The 17,925-nt window shown below is 47.8% G+C and overlaps 1 protein-coding gene across 6 annotated transcripts in view; it reads left to right on the forward strand.

Moving 5' to 3' along the window:
• The first annotated feature begins 1,432 nt into the window (after positions 1-1,432).
• Positions 1,433-17,925, forward strand: part of LOC147901524 (putative GPI-anchored protein At1g61900) — a 45,811-nt gene continuing 29,318 nt past the window's right edge. Inside the window, exons 1-4 of one of the 6 annotated variants that reach the window (XM_087374752.1) lie at positions 1,433-1,764; positions 1,856-2,141; positions 10,599-10,787; positions 10,963-11,568. In XM_087374752.1, the coding sequence (XP_087230878.1) occupies positions 2,015-2,141; positions 10,599-10,787; positions 10,963-11,568 (922 nt within the window). In that variant the 5' untranslated portion in view covers positions 1,433-1,764; positions 1,856-2,014. Of the gene's footprint in view, positions 2,142-2,675; positions 2,726-10,542; positions 10,788-10,962; positions 11,569-17,925 lie in introns of those variants that run through there. The other 5 variants (XM_087374755.1, XM_087374753.1, XM_087374754.1 and 2 more) reach the window with 5 other exon arrangements.

Consider the following 17,925-nt stretch of genomic DNA (forward strand, 5'->3'; position numbering starts at 1 on the left):
ATTCGTGCATTCGTTGAGCCAAGCATAAATAGCTTGAAACAATAGCTCGCTGGCAAGCTACAAAGATAGGGTGCCAAAAACGTTGTTCCTAGATGGTATTTTGGGGTTTTATCCAAAGGTATCCACGTTTGCAGTTGTTTTCAAGGTTTTTGGGCCTTTTGAGCTCATTTCTAGTGTCAAAGAGGTCAAATTGTGCATGCATCATAAGTTTTGTTTGTTTTAAGGAATTTATATCCCTCTCGCAACATAGTTCAAGTTTTATTTTGTTCCAAGGAATTTGTACCAATGGAGCAAAATAACAATGGTCATCCATAGGTCAAATATTTGAACATCAGTAATTTCTAGTTTTGTGGGATATGTGACTACTCGTATCGGGTCCTCTACATGTAAGAATAAATTTCTCCCAATGCTAAATGCAAAGTTATGCTTAAATTTTCCCATTTTTTAAAAACATTTGTTGATTCAAATCAATCCTTTAGCTAGAGATCAAGGTGGTTGTAAGAGTTCCACACCATACGATCTTTAATGGCATGCCATGAGCTATAGAAAAAATTTAATAAAAACTTGCAAAACTCGCAAAAACTTACTCCCAAAATGCCAAGCCTCGTTTTTGCTAAGCATCTAATGTTGTTGTTGACCTAGCACCAAAGTATTTGTAAGATAACTCACAATGATTTGGACCTTGAGCCTAACAGGCAAAAAACAAACCTCCTTCATAGTCACACCATTTAGCTTAGGTGTAACTTGTTGTTTGAGGCTTTTGCCCATTCTCTAGCCATGTGGTTTAATAGTAGATTGAGAGTTCTAGAACTTGGGCTAAGAAGTTGGGGAAGAGTAATAGTAGATTGAGAACAATATATATATCTAAACAACGAGCCAAGAAGTATAAAGGGATGAGAAATTGCAATAGTAGCTTGCAAAGCTCATCATGCATGTTTGAAAGGCAGCACAAACAACATCAAGACACTCTAGTTGAGTCTTGGGATGAATGAATGAGGGAGGGAGGAGTGTTTGAAGGTGTGGGCCGGAGATGGAGGTGGTTTCGTTCTTCTTCTTTTGTCTCAATCTCTGTCTCTCTCTCTTGAGCATGCTTGCTTGTCGGGGTGTTGTCGTGTGTTTGATGGTACCTTGTTGCTTGGTTGAAGGAGAGAACATGGCATAGGTTATACAAATTCCAAAACGCTGGGTTTGCTCAAGTCCTGCCTTCCCACAAAGGGAAGGGATGATCAAATGGTAGGGATTAAGTTCCTAATTTTTGGGGCGTGTTGCTTTCCGTGGAGTGGAGTGAGTGAGGAAGGTGAAATATGTATGACGAGAGTAAATAAATACTGGCGTGGTGTCTACCGCTACGGCTATAGTCCGGTGGAACTTAATAGGAGGAGCGGCGCGTGCAATACTTGCCAACCACTAACAAGAATGTGGAAGCAGATGATGGCCATTGGCAAGACGCGACGTCACTCACTGCTGTGCACTCAACACTCCAAGCTCTAGGCTTAAATGCTGCAGCAGCCATGCCAAATGCAACTGCACTGCATCATCAATGCACTGCTGCTGCAGATACATAGGTAGGATAGACTACATCGGGATTCGTAATGCACAGCCTGCCTTTACACTCTTTGCGCTTCGCCTTGTACCAGCCTCCCAGCATTTCTTGGCCGTTGCCTGCCCAATAACCCAAGCAAACAAACTTCCCAAACCTCTCTTCCCTCCACTACCCATCTGCATTAATTAACCTCTGAAGCGCATGATTGCAGCCTTCGCGGGGTGACCTAAGCTTTTTCAGACACACATCGGGTATGCCTTGTTTACCGTCTCCGCATTGCAACTTTCCCTGATGAACCGCAAGTTTCCACAGCTCAACATGTCAACAATTGACAAGGCACAGCTCTTCGCGGTGCCGAAGGTATCTTACTGGAAATGGGCAGGCCTGCAACAGGCATAGAGCTCCAATGCCAGCACAAATTATTCATCAGGTGACAGCAGCAGACGACATTGTACATCAGCTGGCTGGGAGATGAAGAGCAGCACGTACCTTCTGGGTCTACATTGCCTGTTCATGTCACGATTCCCAACACGTAGGGGCTTTCTTCGTAAACCAGATACTCGCAAGTTTGCTCTGCCTGATGGATTGGACGGTGATGGTAACTCCAGAATGTCTGCATGAACGCAAAATTTGTATACGTGCATAAACAAATAACTAATGAGACTTGTGTACGTGCATAAACAAATAACTAATGAGACAGCATCGCGACTACCAGAGAGACGACCAACGCGAGCGTGAAACTTTGAGTCCAACGTCCAAGAGAGCAGATAAGTCGTGGAAACACCCAAGCAAGGCCTTTTACTTGAGAGGCGACGTCTGTGCAAGACTAATGCCTCCCATGCTTCAGGCGCATTGTGGCGGGAATTTGGGATAGTTTCTTAGACGTGAGAAGGAAGGTTTAAAAAATAATTTTGCACCGCTGCTCTTACCGACCAATTCTGTGTGCAGTAGCAGGATTTACGCCCTTGGATATTCAGCGGCTATGGGCAGAGGGATCTAGCCTGAGGATTTTGCGAATCGAGGGTGTTATGTGAGAGAGAGTCTGTGTTTTCTGTCATGCTCTTTATATTTCCTAAAGTCTAGCGGAGGCTTTTGCTCAAAAATGACAATCACCTCGCTTCACACAGGGAGGGCCACATCTCATTAGCTTGGATCTGGAGTGCCAACCTTAGTTATGGTCAAGTATGCCCTTCATCTTTGGAGAAGTAATGAAAATCTCAAAATGTTTGCGGGAGACAATAAAATCACTCAACTGCAAATTGAGGAGATGTGAATGATGACGTCTCTCGATAAAGAATGACCATCAAGATAATTTCATTCATGCCTAGCGTGATTCGAAGATTTTTTTTCTTGTTAGCATCTTTAAAGTCCTAAGAAATTATGGAAGGTAAGAGTGTGTAGGTGTACGAACACTAACATATCTTTGTGCGTGCGACCCACATTTACTTTAAGGGGCTCATGGTGTAAGTATTGATACAATTTTTAAGATTTATGAGTTCATGCATTCACATGAACATTGACATCAATCTGTTCCCAGGTCTGTTCTTGGACATATTGGTGGTTGGTTCAATATGTATTGAACGTAAATTGGAGAATAAGGCTAGGACTCATTTCGTTCCCATATGTTTGCTTTGCAGAGGTTATTACAAAGGCCAAAAGGCTAGTCTACCCTGAATTGTACTGAAATTATGGCTCTTTGTGTAGTGTACGATTGGGATGTGAAGTGGGGAATAGTACTGCAATTTATGATTTAAGGGACAACGATAGCCTCACATACATGCTGATTCTATTTCTACACAACTATTGGCCTTGCTAGCATGCAAGAATTTATAGTAAAGGCTAGAAAGGCAGGGAGATTGGAATCTGCATTAATCACCATAGCTGGTCACAGTGGTAACACTGGTGCTGGGGTTTTTTAAGGGAATGCTCAATTGAGATAACCGTAGGAAATTGAGGTGATAGAGCCCCGCTCTTGTCTGCTTTTACTGGGTTGGAAGACACTCCTGCTTTGACTCTGCCAGGCTGCTGGCTTGCATTGCTGTGTCCAAATGTGCAGGCTAAATGCTAAGCTATTGCCCTCTGGTTATTTTGAGTGGCTGATGTGCTTTAGAGCAGCCTAATAACTCGATGTCCAGCATTCAGTGCTTGTTGGAGTAGCTGCCCTCATTGGTCAGCTTGCTGTGGTGGACCACTTTCGCATATTGGTTTCTCAAGGCAGACAGCAGCTTATGCTTGGGTACTAATGCGAACATAATTGTAGCTTTGGTTTGAGTTTTCTTTGTATAGTTTTGTTTCGTGTTGGTCTTCTAAAGTCCCCTGGCCCCCCATCTCTCACCGCCATCACCCTTGCTCCACCTTGCTTCCTGCTGCTCCGCATCACTATGCCCTGCTGCTCGGGAGGAGTGGCAGTACTATACAGATCATATCTCACGGGGACAATGTCTGTTGAGAGGTTTCACACACATTCAAGATTTCTGTGGATTCGGATCCGATACCACGCCCCTCTCGATAGAACCAATTCATTGAAGTATGCTACTTCCCCTCATAAACCTCACACTTTGTGAGTGGCCTATGCGAGGAGGCTGAGACGTCACCGTATGCAGCCCTATACCCAAACATCATGGTATTTTTGGGCTCGGGAAGTCCTCCGTGTTGAGGACCTCCACGCGAGGACGGGCACTTTCAAGTATCAATTCTGGATTTTCACGACGACTCTATCTTATTGCGAGATGTCGATTTAGATGAGGTAGGTTCCCACAGATAGGTGAGCCCAGTCACATCTTACGGGCGTGTATTCTTGGACATTGGCAGGATACATGGGTTGGAAAGGTCACCTCCCCATCTGGAAGCCCCCATACGAGGAGAGCGTGGGGGAGGGAGACCTAGGGCAGGATGTGCCCAAGAGAAAAGGAAGAGAGGAGGCTCCCACATGGGCAGCACCTATCATCAAAAAACATGGAAGGTACCTGGAGCTGGGATGGATTTGCAGCAGCAAAAGGCGAAGCAGTAGCCAGCACAAGGGACCCAGAATAGGAGGCGATGACATGGTGCTGACATCTGCAGGGTGTATGGATCTGTACGGCGCTGGAGAAGGGCCTGGCAGAGGCGCAACATGGCTGGGGTTAACAGCAGCCTGGTCGGCCAGGTATAGGGCTAGTTCCAGCCAGCCTACCATGCCTAGAAAATGGCAGGGCAGAGGGGGGACTGGTCACTGGAGCCTGCATATATAGGAGAGCATCTGCCCTTGAAGTGAGGGCCAAAGCCCTAGTTTTGTGGGCCAGGGGCCTTTGTTATGAGAGCCCTTTAGGGCAGTTTTGCAGCAGCCTGGTCGGCTGGGCCTCATAATTCATCCAGCAGTGCAGCCTTCCAAGAGCAGTAAGGAGCAGCAGCAGACCTATACTTGGGCCTACTTCAGGGAGGTTGAGGAGGATCAGGATTGCTGCAGACTTAGCTCTACATTGGCTGAGACCTAGGCTGTCTACTAGGGCAGTAAGGTGCTGAGATCTGGACGGAGAGTCTACATACGCTCGAGGTATGCGGGCTCAAGTCTAGAGATATCCTGCAAATAGTAGAGTGATTGCGAGTGAGTAACATAACATCCACATAGCTGCTCGCGGACCTGGCTCCTGCTGCCCGCCATCGCCATCCCGCCCCTACTCCTTGCCGCCTCGCCTCCTTTCCGCCCCTATCCTCCTCCCTATCCTCCGCCTCGCCTCGACCTTCCACCCCGCTCCAGCCTTCGCCGGTCTCCTCTCCACCTCTCCTTCCTTAGCCCTTCCGCTGCCTTGCCTCCGCCTTCCACTCCTCCCTCCTCCTCGCCCGCTGGCTGCCTCATCCCGCCACCCGCCTCGTCATCCCGCCATCCACCCCGCCATCCTCCTCCTCCTCCCCCTGCCCTCCCGCCCCTTCACCTCTTCACCCCTGCCTTCCTCTCCACCCCCTCCTACCTTCTCTCCTTTCCCCCGTGCTCCCACCCCTGTCCGCCCTCTTCCTGACCCCCTTGTTGCTTCTCCGTCCTGCCTGCTTCCCTTCATCTCCCTTCTTCACGTCCATCCTCCCGCATTGTCCATTCCTATCCCCCCTCGCCCCCTCTCCTTCCATTCTTCACCAGCAGCAGAAGCTTTTGGGTTTGGCGGAAGAAATAGGATCTTGGTGGTGACCTTTGGTCTGGCCAGAGAGGCTCTATAGCAGCACCTCGAATCCCACAGCCGGTAAGGTCCGGTAAGGTCCTTTCTCCAGCCGACAAACAATAGGTTAAGCAAGCAGTTCAGTCCCTTCAGGACAAGGCGATTGTGGGCAGAATTGTGGGCCTCACACCCACAAGGCGACAGGTGCGAGAGTGGATCCAGGTGAGCTTGGCACTAGAGGGCGACCACATTCAGGAGGTCACCATCTATGGGAGAGGCGTTTTCCTCATCCAGCTGAGCTCCCCCGATACAGCCTACACTGGTGGAGCAGAGCCCCATCCTCCTTGGCCCGCATCTGCTGTACCTCTTTCCGTGGTACCATGGCTTTACAATGGAGGACATGGACACGACACACCATGTTCCCCGCTTTCCGGTTACGTTTCGCTTCCCAGGGCTCCCAAAGGAGTATAGAGCCATTCTCCCCTCCATTGGTCGGGCATTTGGCACAGTGCTCGAGTCTCCGCCAGATTCGGCCGCAGTAGTGGTAGCAGATGACGGGGTCCCCAAGATCAGACTGGTGGTTTAGAGCCCAGAGTCCCTCCCAAAGTTTATTCTTCTAGAGACCCTTGAAGGGGGTACACTTTGCCAGCGAGTGGAGATTTATGGGCTACCAGGCCAGTGTCTCCGTTGCAGACTGATGGGTCACCTTGCCAGAGATTGCCCCCATGGCTAGGGCCGAGTGCCTCCCCCCCAATGCTCGCAAATAGGTAGAGTCAGCAGGCCCGAGTCCAGCGCCCTCTCCGGCAGGAGCAGTAGGAGTCTGAGACCCCCTGGGTTACCCCCTCAGAAGGGGACTAGACCCAGGTTGAAAAGAAAAAGAAACCAAGCCGTAGGCAGAGGGCCAATCGCAGAGAGAGGGACAGGGTTGACCGAGAGGCCTCGAAGGAGGAACATCAGGAGCCACCTCCTCCAGCGGCAGGGGCTACCGCTCATCTAGTTGATCCTTCCGCTTCGGAAGTTCAGCCTCCGCACTCACCCTTGCAGCAACCGCGAGCCCCAGGAGCTTCAGATGGGGCGTTGGCGGAAGTCGTGGACGCTAGCTCGGCAACAGTTGCGGAGGAGCGGATCCAGAGCACCAGTGAGCCTAATCAGCAGGGGGGGCCTGCGGTCGTTCTTATCCCTCCTCCTCCTCCCCCTCCCCCCCAAGACCCCTCTTCCTCTCCACCTCCCCCGCCCCCTCCAGGGTTCCCCCCGCCTCCTTCCCCCTCCTTAGTCCCCCCTAATATGATCACTCTCATCCCCCTTCCCCCTCCCCCCGCTCCCCGCGCCCCTACCCCGCAATTCGAAGACTCGGAACAATAAATTCTAAGGGAACAACTGCTTCCAAGCCTAAGGCCATATGAAAGGGTGCAAGGTTGGTAGTGACCTTGTAAGCAGTTCAATACGCCCACAAAGCAGGATGGAGTTTAGTATCCCATTCACCCTTAGCCGATTGTACTATTTTGTGAGGATGAGCTAAAGTGTCTTGTTTGTTGAATCGGCTTCACCATTCCCACGAGGATAGTAAGTGGTGGAAATTGTATGCATGATTTTGAATTCCTTCTTAAGAGACTGTACCACATCGTTAAGAAATGTGTACTTTGATCACTGACAAGCTAAAAAGGGCATCCATATCTGCAAATGATATTCTCAAAGATGAACTTAGGAGTGCTCCGAGCTGAGTTATCTCGGAATGCCTTAGCTTGTGCCCACTTAGTAGCATAGGCAATAGCAACAATGATGTATTTATTCTGAGTGAACTTGGCTGGTTTGAAAGGACTAACAAACCCCATTCGCTGAAAGGCTTCCCATGAACGAGTGGGTTGTATGGGCATAGACTGATTAGCCAATAACCGTCCAGTGCGTTGACAGACGTCACAGTGCATGCACTTAGTCTGAGCATCTTCGAACAAGGTGTCCCACCACAAGCTTGCTTGGAAGACTTCTCTGGCGGTTAACTCCCCTTGAAAATGTTCTCCTGATGGACCTGAGTGAGCTTCTTGCGAGACATCTGCTCACTCATGTGGCATAACCCATTTGTGAAGAACTCCATCTGCACACTGGCAATAGAAGTGTCCACCGATTAAGGTGTACTTCCAAGCCTTCAAGGCCAGTTGTTTGCTATCCCAAGGCATTGTGTCAGGAAACATACCCTTAGATAAATAATCCATCAACTCGGCATACTCATGCTCATTATAATCCACTACGAAGAGTTCAACATCTGGTAATTCCATAGTGACGCCTCGTGTATTCTTGAGAGCAAGTAACATGGACAAAGAGTTAGCTCAAACATGGCTCTTGTCGGGCTTATGAATGATCTTAAAGTTGAACTCTTGAAGAAGAAGCATTCAGCAAACAAGACGTCCTTGAATGACAGTCTTGTTGATAAGATAAAGCAAGGCTTGATGGTCCACATAGAACACAAAAGCATTACCGAGTAAATATTGCCTTAGTTTTTGCACACTAAAAATCATTCCCCAAGCTTCTCGCTCAGTGGTACTATAATTGGACTCCGCAAGTGTTAACAATCGGCTGGCATAATATACTGCGTAGTCTAATCGACCATCTTTCTGAGCCAAAATAATACTTAAGGCATAACCAGAAGCATCTACATCCACATGGAAGATAACATTCCACCTTGGTTGCCTTAGAATTGCTCGGTTCTTTAATTCATGGAAAACCTTGTTGATAAGATAAAGCAAGGCTTGATGGTCCACATAGAACACAAAAGCATTACCGAGTAAATAATGCCTTAGTTTTTGCACATTAAAGATCATTCCCAAAGCTCCTCGCCCAGTGGTACTATAATTGGACTCTGTAAGTGTTAACAATCGGCTGGCATAATATACTGCATAGTCTAATCGACCATCCGGCTGAGCCAAAATAATACCTAAGGCATAACCAGAAGCATCTACATTTACATGGAAGATAACATTCCACCTTGGTTGCCTTAGAATTGTTCGGTTCTTTAATTCATGGAAAACCACAGTCAACTCGGCATTCCACTTAAACTTAGCATCTTTCTTTTTTACTCATACAAAGGAGCTGCAATCTTGACAAAGTCTTTGATAAATTGTCGATAGAAGCTGATAAACCCGACAAAAGAACACATTGAGTTAGATTTTGAGGCTTAGGCATCTGCTGTATAGCTTTGATATTACATGGCTCGGTTCTTATGCCATCAACCTCGACCCTTGAGGTAGCGTAACCAAGTCTCTCTCCTCGTGCTTGTCGCTCCTGTTGGATAGTTGCTTCTTCTGCCATTCTCCTTCAGGCGTTGAACTCTGGTTATGAGACCGCTCCAGTCCTCATGGTCGGATGTAACCAATTCTTTTGGTTTAGGAACTCTTCACTATCTTCTTCTTCTTTCCGAGTGTGTGTCAACCATCCAAGTAGCAATTCGAATACTTTGTGTATCCTACACGTCGGTCTTCAAACACACTACCAGATTACGCCACTCGTCTGTAGTCACTCGGAGAAATTTCCTATAGTAGCCCACGATTCCCAGCAACTGTCTCACTTCATCGCTGGTTAACATGAACCTTATTGACCTTGACAGTGAGCTTATTAACTCGGTTCTCTAAATCTCCTGAACTGACAACTCATCAACTCGCAATTCAATTGACCCTTCCCTAGCATGATCACCAAAATGTTGACAGTTCGGTTCCCTCACCCATGGCTAACTCAGAAAAGGTGCTTGGCGTTAACCTAACCGGGTGTTGTGCTCGGTGAAGATATCCTCTCTTGCAATTCTAAGGATGGCGCGCTCCGGCGTTAGAACAGATGATAACATTCATAGTCGGAGTTTGGGTTAGCTGTCGTAGGAGAACCGTATGATGACGAGAGAATACCGAGTTACACACACACACAAAGTACTGAGCAATTCATTAACAAAACAAGTACATGGACAACATAATTAACTTATATTGAATCAACTCGTAATGTCTGAGTACAACCAAGCTGCCTCGGCTTGCAATGAACACTCAGTCGCTCCCTATCCTAGCAACTCAGGTCAGATGAAGAGAACTCGGCGCATTGCTCTCGTGTTCTCTTCTTTGCCTGTTACAATCATAGCGACTACCTAACAAAACTGCCTTCTAAGTGTAGAGGCGCTCGGTGCGTCAAGCCACAACTTCTTATCGGTGGTGACGCTGCAATCTCGTGCACCTCCACTACAAAATGGTGTTCGGTTAGGACTCCACGGCTTCCGAGGTCGGCACTCGTTGATGCACTTAGGCCTGTGGCTCCATGTTAGCATAACCCGAGGGCTAACAGTCCCTAGACTCCAACCCTCTAAGCTCCCATTAACGCAAGCAATATCGAGCCCTACCTTGGGATGTCCCGAGGGCCAAGACACCAACCCTCTAAGCCCCCATTATCAACCCCTCTCTTGTGGCATGCAAGGTTTCCTTCAATGAAAATTACAAGTTTTATTCTGATTGTGGAAATGCCCCTCTAGTGAGGCTTTTTTAATTGCCGACAAATTTTTGGGTAAAAAACACGCAACTATTGAAAAACTTAGAAAATGCTATGTTTGATGCAAAATATTGAAATCACAATTTTCTGATTGACATCTCATGTGCAAGATGATTGGTATTCTTCAATTCCTCAGTATGGAGACAAAGCTTGCAGACCCCACATTAATGAAACAAAGCTTGCAGACCCCACATTGATGAACTTTGCATGAGAATGAAAGAGGAAGAAATTCTGTAGCTAAAAACATGTTTTTGTTATCTTGATCGGTTCTAAGTAGCGCTTTCCATCCTTTAGGTAAGACTGTATTCAGCAGTCTAACAATGCTTATGTTTTGGTTTCTGTGGACTTTATATCTAGGACAGATATGACTCTTGTATGGTTTCTCTTTCCATCATGGAATTGCATGACGACAGCAATGAATTCTGTGTCAGAGATACCTCCTGTGCCATCTGTCATGTACTTAGGAGCACCTTTCAACAGCCCAGCTGTGTCACCTTCAAGCTTTGTGCCAAGTGCTGCTCCTGATTCTTTGGTTCCTTTGTTACCTTCTTCTCCATTGTATCCATACTTACCAAGTGGACCTGAGTCCCAACCAGCATCAGGTATGAAGTGCCTCATACTCTTTATGTATGTCTGATTTCACTTTTGATCCCGAACAAATGCCTGCACCATTGAATATTTGCATGGGTGGTAATGAAAGACTTGTGTGTTGTTCAGTAAAGCAGTGATGTTTTTGTCATATGCTTTTAAAGTTTGGTTTTTCCTCGTCTTCAATAGGTTTGTGCAGCCTTGACCCCTCATCTTTCACTGAAATAATCCAGAAAACAGCAATTGACTGCATGGCTCCTCTAGCTGAATACGTTGGAGATGTGATTTGTTGCCCTCAATTTGGAAGTATGATGCGAGTTGTGCAAGGACAGCTAAGCAGCTCTTCTGGATCCCTGGTACTAAACAGCACAGCGGCAATTTCATGCTTTTCAGAAGCAATGAGTTTTCTCATTGATGGTGGAGCAAATGAAACTATTCCAGATTTGTGTTCACTCATGCCAGAAATCCTTACTGGGGGTTTATGTCCAATCACAAGTGTCCTGGAGTTTGAACAGATAGTAAACAGGAGTCAACTGTTGGTGGCTTGCACATCCATAGATCCTTTGAAAGAATGCTGCAAACCTGTGTGTGAAAAAGTCATCAATGATTCTGCAATGGGCCTTGCATCCAGAGTATCAAGTTCCCTTGAAGAAAGTAGTAGTTTGGCAGGACATAAACAGCAGCAAGTGGTAGACGATTGCCAAGGTGTTGTGCTTGCTTGGTTGGCGAGTCAGCTTGGGCCTGAGGCTTCTAATTCAGCCTTTCGCAATCTTTTCAGTTGCAAAGTCAATAAAGGTTTTCTCCCATAGCTAAGTCATGCCTTCAGAAATTTTGTTATGACGTTTCTTCCAAGTGAATTTGAATCAATAAATTTTTTTATTTAGGTAAGTTTTTGTGAAAGTGATAAGATTGATGGATTTGTGCATCTTGACAAGATGAAGCAAGATTCTCTAAAAGTACTTGTGAGCGATGGAGGGTTAGTTTTGGGATGATATGCCCTTTGATGATATGGATAGTTTTTTAAAACCAGTGGATAAGCTATAGAATGCCATCTATATGCTCGTAAATAGAAGATCAGCAACACCATATGTGTGTGCAAGATTTCCTATGTAATTTGTTCCAAAATCACGATTATGAGGATATAAAATACACTTTTATTATAATAAAAAGATTTCAGCTGTCAATATAAGTGTTTCACCTTAGCAAGGTCCTCACATTCATCTCAGGAAACACATTGCAATGTAATTTATTACTATGGCATCTCAGAGGAGGGTTAATCAAACAATCAAAGGATCTGCATCAAGTATGTCATAAATTGAGCATCCATGCTTGCTTCACTCAAAGCCTTACTGTAATGATTGACGATTAGGGGACAATGTCACATGCATCTCTCACAGGAGGATGTGGCACGCTTTAGATTTAGTCAGAAGGCATAACCCTTTGGTTGTGCGGCCACTGAATGACACTGGGTGGTTCCCGCCCTTTGGATTGTATAGCATGCATGGATGAGGCTACTTGTAGGGTCATTTAAAGGGTGATTTGAAAGGCCAATTGCAAGAGGCCAATCAAGGGCGATTGCGAGGACAACAAAATTCGCTCAGATAGGTCAACCTGGCGGATGTTATGAAGGCAGAAGAGGTTAGCCTATGGAAGGGCTACTTGCTCTTGTTCTTCCTCATCTCCTCTACATATTTGCCAGCAGCCAAGGCTAGAAGAGGAGCAAGACCATCCAGCCTTAGTGCAGCAGCTAGACTGTCTCGCAGGTTGGCAAGTCCAAATACTAGCATTTTTTGGGTAGCATTTGGTGCTCATTCTTGGAGGACATCACTACAGGGTTTGACTGCTGGTTGCAGTCCGTGTTTGCTGCAGCGTTCAGTCAGCTTCCTTGGCATTGCCTACCACAGTTAAGTTCCACCAAAAAATTATATTGTAGCCTATTGCACAAGCTTACTCCCATGCATGCTTTTGTTACCAATGTAACAAGCATAGACATGAGACGACTACAATCCCCTACCCCCGCTGACCCAAAGAGAGCATTTGCTTTATTTGGTTGAGCCAAAAAGATTGCCTAGGAATTAGTCCAAGCAACCTTCCAACATGTTTTGTTGAGCTCTATGAGTGGCTTCAGCTGGTCCAAGGGCTCATGAGGCGATGCTGTTCATGATCCCTCCTCCAAGATCCTATGGTAAGTTTGAATGGAGACACCTATCCTTGCTTTGACTTGACACCATGCAAGTCTTCATCATAGTCCACACAAGAAGAACATAGCTAAAGACCTCTTTCCACCCATGCTGATCATCCCCAGGGAGGAGATGGAACCTTCGCATGTTAGAACTTTACCAAGTGGTGAAACAGGGATGATTAGTGGCAATCCCTTCAAGATTCCATCTTGTAAGAGACAAGTCGTTTTTGCCTGCTGGAGTTGATTTCGAGACACTTATTATTTGCTTGTGTTTTTAAACTCAAATCAATGTGGTACTGATACCATGTCAAAAAACGGCAAACTAGAGCTGTGTGAAAGTGTAACGTAGAGGGCCACAAGGACAGATCAACCAAAGTCAACCCATGTGCACAACATAGACTTTGGATAAATGCTCAAATAGAGGCTCCATACAAGCTGTGTGTTTGCAATAGTGTTCAACTATATCCAAATATCTTATGTGGGGGCAGAAGCCCCAGCAGCCATAATTACTTTAGAACAACAAAACTCTGCATTTTACGATTGGATATACTCTAGTCTTACAAAGGTATACTTTTCTATCACCTTAGCGGACATGCAAATTTGTTAACGTGAAAGTTAGCTATGCCTCTAAACATTTCGGAATCTTTAGAAACGCAGATGGTAGCTTATGCTTGGGAACTGAAGAGAACATAAGCATAGTTTGCTTACTGAGTTATTTTCATTTTTATCAAGCCTTGCAGAAACGAGCACGCCTCTCGATAGTTGCCTTGGACTCTGGAGTCCCGTGCTCCCAGGTGGACCGTAGAGTGTAAATGATATCCTGCCATATGGCAACTAGGGTAGCCGCGGGTGGAACCGGGTGCTCACCCATCACAAGACTGCAGCGAGCCACCCAAATGTTCCAAGCCGTGATGCTGGCTACCACCTCCCAAACACTGTCCTCCTTAGGAGGAGGAGCTAGACTGTTAGGGAAGACTGCCTCGTGGAGTGCAATCGTCTGGATGCTCTGTCCCTGTATCCGGTAGGCTGGGGAGATTTCATCAATCTGAAACTCCTGTCCTCCCTCTGTCAACCAAGCCACCATCCCCCAAGTGTAGTCTCTATGAAGACTCTGCATACGTGTCATGATCGAGGGCTCCCATCCAGATCCTCGCTGCGCTACGACAGCTCCACAGGCAATGCGGGATAGTCTCCAGGACACCATCAGAGCAACAATGGCACTGCCCCTCCACTCTCATCTGCTCCAACCATGGTCCGATGGGCAAGCCTTCGTGGGCGACCAGCCAGAAGAAGTAAGAGATCTTCCTCGACCGCAAGTTGGACCACAACTGCGTCCAAAACTAGGAGCGCACATCCCGGGCACTCTCTAAGTCACCCAATGTCTCTCCCTCGAAAGGGTCCACCTCGACGAGTCCATCTGAAGCCTTCTGCCAATCCATGTGGTGTAGGAAAAGAAGGGCACCTCATCCACCTGCTCAGCTAGGTCGCCGCTGGAGGGCCAAAACGACTCTCTCGGGTCCCACTGGACCTCCCTTAGGGGTCTACCCTCCCACAACCAAAGGCGCCATCTGGAGGGGTCCCATCTGGAGGGGTCTTGTTCTGAGATACTGGGAGGGTCAATGTGCCACTCCTTCCCTAAATGTCCCACCACTCTGATCATCTGCCAATGTATCCCATCAAGACTCCCATCCATCTCGGGGTCACTCTTAGTGAGTAGCTGAAGTAGGCCTCCAGGTCCTACACGGAAGAAGCCAGGGTGCGTGTTGGCATCAACATCCTCAAGGGAACACTAGTACGAGAAAATTGCCCCAACCATCTGTTGTCTCTCCAACCCACCAGGACTCCGGAATGGCTAAGTCAATCTCGCCCATCCGCTGCCCTGCCCCTCGTAGATGCGCTAGGCGTCAAGCCTCGCCTCTGTCTCCATAGGTAGCGTGCTCCAACGGCCAAAGGACCTTGCTAGACCACTGTCCCACTGTGCCCAACCAATGTGAGTCCGCTGTCCGAGCATACGTCCCTCGCGATCCTTGATCTCTGGGTGCCACATAAGGGGCTGGTGCTCAAACTCCTCTCTGCATCTAGGCGGAGCACGGATGAGACCCCTGCCAGTCTTTGCCATACCATGTGAAGACTCCTCATCAGGGGGGAGCCCTTCCTCGCAAGGGGGGCCTTTGAGAAGATCCATCTATGTGAAGGCTACCACTGTCCCCCAGTGCATGGGGTGTTCCTTAGAAGCCCTCACTGTAAGAGGAGCTTCCAAGGCTCTGCACCTGGGGTCAGCAGGCCATGGACCACCAACTTGCCCAGAAGGGCCCTGCTCTGCATCTCCGGATCAATGACACCCAAGCCTCCCTAGTGCCTACGGCACGATCACTGTCTGCCAAGCTACTCGGGCCCTAGTGTTCCTCGTGCCGTCTGAGCCTGCCCAAAGGAAGTTCCGTACTAACCGTCGGAGCTTCCCAATGCATCCTCTGTGAAAGCACTAGCAGGAGGTGATATACCAAGCCATGGCAAGAAGGACTTGGTTTGCCACTAAGGCGCGACCTGCTAGGGAGAGTTTGGCCGAGCTCCAATAGAGAAGCTTGCACCAAACACTCTCCAGGAATCTATTGCTCTGCTGTGATGTCAATACCCACCTGGCATCCGAGGTATCTCGCTATCTGGCCCCGCGGTATCCATCTGAAGCCAAAGTCACTCCCCCACTTACGGATCTCCTGTGTCTCCTCAAAGCCTGTGAAGAAGCCTATGGATTTCGTCCAGTTGATCCTTGTCCCTGAGGCCTCACAATAAATAGCCAGGGCGCCTCTGACTCTCTCCAGACTCGCTGTGGTGCCCTCAACATACAAGGCTGTGTCATCTGCAAACTCCGAGTCAAGTAGCTCCTCCTCTTGTCTGATTGGGAGCCTCAACCCTGTGTGACCCGCCACCTGTGATCTCAGATAGTAGCCCAAAGCCTTCGCCACAAACAAGAAGAGGAAGGGAGCAAGTGGGCAGCCCTGGCAGACCGAGCAAGAGAGAGGAAAGGCCTCGCCTGTGTGTCCTTCGATGAGCATCTGACTAGAGCTCCTTGCATATAGCACTGAAACTCCTCTGATCCATCTGTCTGAGAAACCCAATCTCCTCATAGTGCCCTCCAGGAAAGACCACTCCCCTGTCGTAGGCCTTCTCAAAATCCAAGAGGACGACGGCCAGCCGTTGTGACTCCTCCTTGGACCAATCCACTGCCTCCCAGAACGTGAACATGTTGTCCAGGATGCTGCGCTCTTGGACAAACACAGTCTGTGTGTCATGGATGATGTCGGTGTGTGGATAAAAAAGAAAAAAATATTTTTCACTTGTTGCATGTTGCTGGGTGAGTGCAGAGCTATGTATATAGCTAGTTCGTAGGTGGCATTGAGTTCTGGACACTCCCAAAAGGACTCTACACTGATGTACAGATGGTAGAAGCTTCTACAGGGACTTCTGGGAGATGATGGAAAGCAATGTGATTGTACCAGACTTCCAGAGCAAGGGAGTCCGGTGTGTGGTCAAGTGAAATGTTTTTGGGGTCTTATGAAGTCAAGTCATGAAGGGTTTTTTTACATTTTCCTGAGTCAACATGGTCTTGCATGTTACAAGAATTTGATATGTTCTGATGTCCATGCCAAGGGGCTCTTCATGAGCGTGTACATGGGTGCATACAAGTCTTAAGGTGCATGCTGATATGTGTGAGAATTGAGTGACCAAAAGGTCCAAAATGTGCCTTGGAGGGTATATGCATTTTTTTTATGGAGAGTGGTGAATTTCACGAGATGATGTGGCTCTAATAAAAAGGCATGCATGAGGTGGCTATGTGAGAAAACTCCTCGTCGACGAGCTGGCAGGAAGATGGAGGTGACAACTTGTAGGAGAATTCCACAAGAAGTTCGTGGGCATACAGGGGATCATCATGCCAACGAGGGAGGGAGAGCTGGAGGTCGGTTGTTCTGTGAGCTCGCAGAGGAGCTAGGTGAGCGCAACCGTAGACTGGGAGGCTGCATGGTTCTGGAGGGAAGCCGAGAATGTGCGAAGGAGGAGTCGCTGGGGTGATGAAGGGGCAGTCGTTGCATTAGCTGGGAGCGGCTGGATTTGATGAGGAGGACGACTGTCCATACTAGAGCTTGGGGGACCTGGCTCGAGGGCCGTTGCTCTTACTGAGAAGATCTCAGAAGAGGATAGAGGGGAGTTTGGTTAAAAAGGCAAAACATGAGCTCGGGGAGAGGGATTGTGCTTGTGGGTTCAGGGGTCGCCACGATGAGAAGGAGATCTTGGACTGATGGATGGTGAAGGCTTTTGAAGGGCGAGGAGACGGCCGTGAGCTGGAGGACCATTGGAAGAATTGAGAGCTTTGTGAGCTCTAGAGCAAGAGGGGGAGGCGTCACTACTGGAGAAAAGGCTTGTGGAGAGATTTTGGGCTGATAGAGAGGTGTCGCTACTGCAGGTCTAGAGGTCTTACGGAGGGGGATGTGATTGTTGTTGATGTAGAGGAGGTCCATGGTTGCTACTACGGGAGTTGGAAGACCTTGGAACTGGCGAGGAGGTGGCGAACTACAAATCCGTATGCACTGTGAGTAGAAGAGAAGCTACAGGAGGTCAGGCCGTAGCTCTACTAAAGGTGCTTGTTAGAAGAATCAATGCGCAAGGGAGGATCTCAGATGTTGTAGCAGTTTCTTGAGGCTTGGAGAACCTTGGACATCATGAGACAAGAGCTCCAGGTGTTAGAGAAGCTGCGATCATCTATTGTTTAGAAGACGTGAGGATCTATCATGTGAGAGATAACCAGTCTAAGGCGTTACTACAGAGTTGGATGGAGCTGTGGCGATAATATCTAGGTGGGCTGATGCTTTTGGAAGGGAGAGGAGCTTGACAACTGAGTGGCAGTAGAAATTGGTCGTGGCTGGAGGATCATAGCGACAGAGAGTCATGGTGGTGATATCATTTCTGCGAGCAAG

Source organism: Dipteris shenzhenensis, chromosome 5, assembly GCF_047967505.1.
Source record: "Dipteris shenzhenensis isolate YYH24624 ecotype China chromosome 5, Dip_SZ_1.0, whole genome shotgun sequence".
Lineage (NCBI taxonomy): Eukaryota > Viridiplantae > Streptophyta > Polypodiopsida > Gleicheniales > Dipteridaceae > Dipteris > Dipteris shenzhenensis.